This window comes from Thunnus albacares, chromosome 6, assembly GCF_914725855.1.
Source record: "Thunnus albacares chromosome 6, fThuAlb1.1, whole genome shotgun sequence".
Lineage (NCBI taxonomy): Eukaryota > Metazoa > Chordata > Actinopteri > Scombriformes > Scombridae > Thunnus > Thunnus albacares.
In genome coordinates, this window is record NC_058111.1 from 1,671,340 (window position 1) to 1,679,456 (window position 8,117).

At 40.5% G+C, this 8,117-nt stretch overlaps 1 protein-coding gene across 1 annotated transcript; it reads left to right on the forward strand.

The window, feature by feature from the left end:
* Positions 1–5,993: 5,993 nt before the first annotated feature.
* LOC122984169 (P2Y purinoceptor 14-like) lies at positions 5,994–7,913 on the forward strand. Its single transcript, XM_044354497.1, has 3 exons — positions 5,994–6,203; positions 6,317–6,576; positions 7,262–7,913. The coding sequence occupies exons 1-3, from the start codon at positions 6,069–6,071 to the stop codon at positions 7,911–7,913; spliced, it is 1,047 nt and encodes a 348-aa protein (XP_044210432.1). The 5' UTR covers positions 5,994–6,068.
* The last annotated feature ends 204 nt before the right edge of the window (positions 7,914–8,117 follow it).

Genomic DNA, 8,117 nt, shown 5'->3' on the forward strand with positions numbered 1-8,117 from the left:
TGCATGTGTCGATGTTGTGTTTGTCCACCATGATTGTAACTTACACACATAGAAGATAACACATTGGTGTTGTGGCTGTTTGCCACAATGGCGTCTAACAAAGAGTATATGCATACAAGATAATACGTCAGTATTGTGGTTGTTCAACAGAAACTGTTATAAATGGACTTTTATTCAGTTTTAAGCCACATATTTATGATAAACCTTTGAGATCTTGGTCGTTTTTAACTACATCTTTTAACTGGATGAAGGATTTTAGTCATCAAACGTCTGGATCTTAACTCATCAGAGAAACAAGCTAAACAAATGTTAGCAGCAGCCCAGCTAGAAGCCCCTCCACAAAGTTCGCTGCTCGATGAACATCGTCAGAGAAACACTGATTTTTAACGTGAAATATCTTTATTCAATATTTTTACTGTTTTAATCCCCATGCACATTTGTTGTTGGAGAGGAGGAGACCTCTGCGGATAATTCAGCTCCTGGTAGAAACCTGCTGAACATCTGGATCTTAAGTTATCAGAGAAACAAGCTGAGCAAACGTCAGCAGCAGCTCAGCTAGCAGCCCCTACCAGATGTCCAGTGCCCGCTGAACAATGTCAGACAAACACAAATTTTTAACGTGAAACTGCTTTATTCAGTGTTTTTACCTGTTTTAATCAGTGGGTCTGTTTGTTTTGGAGAGGAGAAGGCCTCTGCGGATAATTTGGCTCCTGGTAAAAACATCCTCAACCATGAACACTGGAGTAATCCTAACCTGAAGAAACTGGTTGTTTAACAATGAAGACAACAACTCCCATGATCCCACACTACTTCACACCATCATCACACTCTGTCTTTTGTTATTGTTTTGATTGAGACCCCTAGCACCTGAAATTACATATTGTGCATTTAAATGGATCTCTGTTTATGACATGATTCTAGTGTTATAGTTCGTATGTGTCTGCAGGTGGATTTTGGCGGGCCAGTCTGAGTCTAAAGACCCAGCTGATTTTTTTTAGTGACACAGCAACAGCCCCAGTAAAACCTAACTCTATTTCTTTTGTGGTCCTCCAACAAACAACGAACAAAAAAGAGGAAATGAAATAGCATCTGAACAGCAGTGTGTCTTTTCTGAGCCATTATGCAGTAACCACAGATTCACATTCACAGAATCTTCCTGTCCTGTGAACGCTGCACAGAAGGAGGCATTAAAGCAAACAGTTTGTATCGGAGATCTCCACTGACAGACAGAAAGGTGAGTGCTGCAAATATCTCATCTTCAGTTCTTTGTGCTTCTACTATTTAGGGCACTATTGTATTTCATGTGTTTGTTTGTTTGTTTGTTTCTTTATTATTACGGGACATCAGACCTAAATTTGACCCCCTAAACATCAAAAACTCACCAAATTCGGCACGCACATCAGGTCTAGTGAAATATTTGATAAAATGTAAAAATTAACCCCCCAAAAGTGCCAAAATGTGCTCTCTAGTGCCACCTCTGTAATTAAAATGGCCACCACAGCCCGTAGGAATGTCATAAAGAGATCAAACCAAAACCAAGTTATTCGTCTCATCAAGACCTACAAATCATATGCTGACACCCCTGACCTAAATTCAACAGGAAGTCTGCAATTAGCCTTTCAAAATGAGACTTTTTCTCAATTTTAGCTCCCAAACAAACGTTATCTCCTCCGAGGACGTTAATGTTATCGGATTCAAACATTAATACATGACTTATGACACTATGCTGAAAAAAGTAGTTAAAAACTTTGTAATAACTTGAACGGTTTGGATTTTATAAGCCATGAAGGTTGCAGTGCCACATCACCATTGTGTCAAACAGAGGCTTCTCTTGTCTAAACTATAAGTCTGACCACTTTCAAACCTGAATTAATGGATCAACCACAAAATTTCCTAATAAAATATGATTAATGTAAGATTTTGCCAAAGTCATGGGATTTATGAGGAGATTTCACAAGAAGCGGACTCTAAAATCCTCCTCTCCAACTGCTCCTGGTGATGTCACTCCCTCAGTGCTGTGAAACATTCCGCAATACACACTCATTATAAAATCACAGGAGGAGCAAGAAAAGACTTTAAAACTCACACTCTAATATCTCAAAAACAATAAAAGATAGAAAACACATGTAAATTCAAGATTTGTAGGTCAAAATCTTGTGATTCATTTAAAGTTCAAATGAAGTTTGTATCTAAAACTATGTGGAAGCAGTAAATGTTCAGAAAGGTGTTGGTTCACTCACACTCTCCATTCAAATATATGAGTATTTTTCTGTGTCCAGCTGCAGTTACTTGTCATGTGAGTTAAAAGTCTTTACTTTTCTAAAAATAGACTTGATGAAAATTAGGAAATTAATTTGTTTTACACACAAAGTCATCCAGAGTTTTCAATTTACTAATTGAAATTCAAGTGAATGGGCTCAAAACTTGCATAATTTTGATGACACAGGTGTGAGCAAGGCAGACATGTCTCACCCTGCAGAAAATTCTCATCTTCACACCGTTGAGATTTGATGTTTCGCCATGACAGAGGAAGTTGCTATAACTTTATTGTAAATGCTCCAGTCTGCACCAAACTTCTCCCAGCTTGAACACGTCTACATGACAATATTCCATCAGTGATGCAAACGGGCTGAATAGCGCCCCCTACTAAATTTCAGTGAAGCAGCCCCAGCAGCAGGCAACATAGTGGACAAAGGAAGTGATGTTTATCTCCTTCTTGCACTGTCTGAAAACAGCCCAGGTTTGAAGACATCTACATGCCCATCTTCGATGGCACCACAGCCTGATGTGTGCGGAGGTGCGAAGGCCCATTCAATGTTGCTTGCAGCTTTAATTTTATGTTGAAATTTTGAGTCTTTTTTAAAAAATCTAAATCTCAATATATTTTCCAAGACAACTTAAGATAAAAACTATTTTAAACAACTCTTGACACTTTGCACAGAGTTTATAAGAGGTTAACTACAGTCCATGTCCATGCCAATTTACAATTTTGAAGTGACGTTTTCACAGTTAATTTGAACACACTACTGATCTGAACCAGCTTACAGCTGGTTGAGAATAGAAGGAGTGATAATCTATTTAGAAGTATTTCATGGTTCACAATTAATCAAAGGCTTTTTAAATCTAAGAATACTGCTCCCACTACTACCTTCATCCAAACTACTTTTGATGGTTTCTGGTTCCTTTAAAATGCCAAATTTTGTTTGTTTTGGGTTTAAAAGTTGATTTCTCTCCAAGATTTGATTTCTCTTTTCAAGACCTTTGAAATCAGTGGTTTAGTAGTCTGTAGTTGGTCTGTAGTCACATGATTCATCAGGTCCCCCAGATGTACCACCACATAAGATAAGAAAACTTTATTGTCCATTACATCACATGAAATAGTAATTTGCCTTCTGCATTCTGGCAACACAGTGTAAAACAGACAGTAAAGAGCAGCTAAAATACATAAATATACTTTCAGCAGCAGCAGTGCTCATGGGCTGTGTTTTTGTGTTTGTGGGGGTGGGGGGTGGCTACAGCAAAGGGCACAAATTACTTCTTCTTCCCATTTTTCCTGGCTAGTGGGACCTTGAGTTTCCTGCCAGATGGCAACAGCTGGAATGATGAGTGAAGGGGGTGGGTGGGATTGTTATAGACATGGGTTGCCTTTTTGGTTGTGGACTGGTTGTATAAGTTCTGGAGTTGCAATTGTTTATTTCCAATGATCTTATCCAGCCCAAATGAACATTTTACTTCATTTGTATATATGGAGAACAGGAGGGGAGATAAAATGCACTCCTGTGGAATGCCGGTGTTCAGGACAAGACAGTCAGAGATCAATTTACCAAGTGAGCTACTGGCCTTACAAGTGTCGCACTGTGTTTTTAATATAAGAAACATATATTTTTATGGCAATCCATCCAGTAGTTGTTGAAATATTTACATCTGTACCAAATTAGAGGACCAAACAACAGACACCATCTTAGCCTGGCTAACAAAGCCACTCTGTCAAAGGCTAATAATCTAGGTGGCTGTTTATGTCAAATATGAGCAGAAACATAACGGTCAGATATGTCTGTGAAAATTCTGGTAATGTTATATCTAGAAGTATTAAGTTAAAGGAAAGTTCACAATTTTTCAAGTGTGCCTTTCCTCGTTGCGGGGGCTCATCAGTCGTCCGCTAGCCGTCCTCTTTGGAGCTGCTATCCCCTGTGAGCCCGCCGACCACCAGCGTTTTGTGCCTCTTAATTTTCCTGGTATCCACATCATGGTAACTCATGCTTTGCACATGTGAGCACAATGTCAACTATAACTTTTATATGTTCCCGGTTTCTTTCTATTATCTCACTTTGTCGGCCTTCTGTGTTGACAAGCTGATTGTGAATGATTGTGCCATGTCTGGACTTGTCGCCTTCTCTGTAGTTATTGTATTTCTCCACAGCTTCTGATGAGCTCTGCTGGTTTCATGTTTATAACAAGCTGTGTTCATGTGTTTCTAATCCTTATATCCATGACGTCTAAATTACTCTTCCCCACCTATCTCATCAAACTGCCGACACATTTTACAAAATACTGCATCCTTGCTAAGTCTGTAATGTAAAAATGCATACTTCCTATACCAATATAAGGAGAAGCTCCTGGCCTCATGTCCAAAAACTGAGATGGGGTACTGTTTGAGTTTGGGCTGTGTTGCTGGTTCATCTATAGCTGAAAGGTCTACTGAAGTCAACGAGGCAGTCGCGATGGATGAGATTGATGAAGAAAAGATGGGAATGGAAATACATACTTGAGAACATGACTGACTTTCACCTAGGTGAAACTGGCAGCCTTGTCCTTCAGTTATAGCCCCTTCTGTCCTGCCAACAGAACCCACATCCCACGTGGAGCCCACGCTAGCATTAGCTTGATTTTCACTAACATGCGGAGATGGTGGTGGAAACACCTGTGATGATGGGGCATAGGCAGTCGAGGATTCTGGCAACTCTATTCAATTAGGAAACTCCAGGATGGCATTTAGACAGCATATTTATGTTCTTATCAAAAAGAAACAATGCACGTATCATACTGCGTGTCAGATGTGTTTTTCACGGGCACGTCACATGCAACACATGCAACATATCATTTGCATGAGATGTGCACGTGAAAAATGCGTCTGACACACTTCATGTCCAGACACAAGATGAGAACCCCTTGGCTGAGGTGGGGGCTCATCTCTACTCTGCAGAAGACAGACTCTGAGGACTTTTTATTTTTTGTCACGATCAAGACACACAAACAGACTTATTAATATAATATTATTTTATAATATTACTAATGTAATATTAATATTCAACTAAACAACAAAATGCATGTTCAGGCAGGCAGACTGGGCCCAAGGTGGGCCCCTTTGTAACTGGACCTGGGGCAGCCACCCGTCTGCCCACCACTCACTCCGCTACAGCACTAGTGGTTACAACCCTTTCAGTCACCTATGTTCATTTGCTACCTGTTATACATCAGTATATTCCTATACTGTACAAGACAAATCTGTTTAATCACATCAGATTTAAATTTTAACTTTACATCAAATTTTTTCAATCAAATCAATTATTTATTTATTTATTGTATTAAATAATGGAATCAAATATGAATCAATTATCACTTATGCATCATGAACATGGTGCATTTATGCAACAGCACTTACAGCAGATATCCACTTGATATGACTAACTCAGACTGCTGAAGCCTCATATAAGCTTCACATCAACTTTTAAATGACTGTGTGGACACACTGTGGATTTTGGCCTCCATCACTTACATTGAAAGCACATTTGAAGGATCTTTTAATATCCGGTATGAACAGGAGGAATGATTACAGCGAGGAAAACTTCTTTCACTGTTCATATGGACACCTGACTGCTGAAAGACATGCTTAACAAAGGGCACCTGGACTTGCTTTAGATTTAATCCACAAGGCCTCTTCCTGTCTTACATGTGTAATGATAAAGTCAGCTGATGGTTCAGTAGGATACACAGTTAATGTGTGAAACTATATTTAACACTATAAAGATGATATAATTGTGTTCACCCTTCTTAGAACCTCAACAAACATGGGTGACCTGGTAGGAGAAGGAGTGACCTCAGTCACCAACCAGACCAACAATGATGATAATATGACTCACTGTGATCAGGTCGACACATCAGCCCACCTCTTCTTCATGCCGGTCTACAGTCTGGTGTTTCTGGTGAGTGTCCAATATTCACATTACAGTCACATTCCCTCCTCCTCCGTATGCTAATCAGCACACATGTTAATCTCTTAAAAACCTGTCCTGAGTTCCTCTTGTTTCCTCTCCAGGTGGGTTTGGTCCTCAACAGCTTCACCATGAAGGTTTACTTCTGCTCAGCTCAGCAGCAGGTATCCAGGATCATGATGGTCTACCTGAAGAACCTGGCAGTCTCCGACTTCCTGCTCTGCCTCTATCTCCCCTTCCGCATCATCAGCTACACCAACAACTCCATCACCTTCCACATGATCTACTGCAACTTTGCGGTCTTTGGATTGTACCTCAACATGTATGCCAGCATCCTGTTCATGGGCTACATCGCTGCTAACAGGTAGATCCCCCACCCTAGACTCCAACAAACCATGCAGTTTATCAGTACAGTTAATACTTTTTATAAATATTTTATTGCTTTATTGTCTGTTTTTATATCCCTGCACATTATCTTTATACTGACTCTACAGAGCAACAGCAGCAACTACAGCTGTAAGTTCTTACAGTCAAATAAAAAACTGACTTCAAACTCAGAAAATACAGATGAAAACTGAATTTCATCTGAATTACATTTACAATTTCAAACAACAACCTGTGCAGTTCAATAAATTAACGGATCTGAATCCACTGAATGAAGACAAGGGGTTTATACAACATGCAAAATTTAGTCAAGAGAACTTTTGTTTGCGTTAGAAGAGCTATTTGTATTTGTTAACTTAACCTAAACTATGAATGCAGCCCTTTCACTCATATTCTTAATTTGAAACAAGTTACATTTTACAATATACAAGTTCAAGTGAGTTTATCTTCCCATATGCACAGACATAGAATACAAGCACATTGGAACTCCTGCAAGCTGAAATGGTCATGAGCTTTCTCCATGTCCTCGTATCATTGCAGGAGTAAAGAGCTGGTCCTCTCCTCTAGAACTAATATTAGAATCTTCATGAAATCTGTGGTTTGATGTTTTGTATCACTGTTAATCAGTGAAATAATCTGCTGACGCCTGCCTCTCTTCTCTGCAGGTATCTGAAGATCATCCATCCTTTAGGAAATCACATCCTGCAAACAGTGCAGGCTGCCCGCATCATCTCCATGGTAACCTGGGTTTTCCTGCTGGCCATAGTGATCACCTACGTCACCTTGTCACTACTCACACAGGAAACTCTGACCGATGTCCCTGACACCTGTGATGCCTTGCGAAGCACCCAGGTCATTGTGTTCTACAAAATCATCCACACCTTCTCCACAGCCACCTTCCTGTTCGTCTTCGTCTCCCTGGTCTTCTTCTACTACAGCGCCTCCCGCAGTGTGTTGCTGGCACAGCAGAGGCAGCCGGCATCCTCCAGCTGCAAGAAGCTCATGAAGTCACGCAAGAAAATGTTGGTGCTGGTCAGTGTCTTCTGCATTTGTTTTGTGCCGTACCAACTGGTTCGCCTTCCCTACACCTTCCTGAGGAGGCGATGCTCTTTGAGCCAAGTGTTGTACTACCTGAAGGAGACGACCATCCTGTTGTCAGTTCTCAACATCTGCCTGGATCCACTAATCTACTTCATCTTTTGTGAGGTGTTCCGGGCTCAGCTGAGCCGTCCACATAGCAAGAAGGCAAGGAGGCGCAGTGAAGGGCAGCCGAGAGCCACAAACAGTGAGGCATCCCCCAGCACTTCAACAAAGTAAACCGATGGGCTGTAACTTAAAGGATCATTCTGGTGATTTTCTATATTTTTCTTCTTGAGAGCAGGAAAAAAGTGTTGCACACACACTCTGGCTCCATTTATATTTCTCTCCTATTCGAATGATGTTTCGGCCCTCAGGTCTTCTTCAAATTCAACAATCATTTTAGGACACAGGCACGGGTATGTTATATAGGCCACACCCTAG

Excerpts from the sequence above, each read along its gene's own strand:
- LOC122984169 (XM_044354497.1), top strand. The coding sequence starts at position 6,069 with ATGGGTGACCTGGTAGGAGAAGGAGTGACCTCAGTCACCAACCAGACC. Across the intron at positions 6,204-6,316 it reads TCTACAGTCTGGTGTTTCTG|GTGGGTTTGGTCCTCAACAG; the intron begins GTGAGTGTCCAA and ends TTTCCTCTCCAG. Across the intron at positions 6,577-7,261 it reads GGCTACATCGCTGCTAACAG|GTATCTGAAGATCATCCATC; the intron begins GTAGATCCCCCA and ends TCTTCTCTGCAG.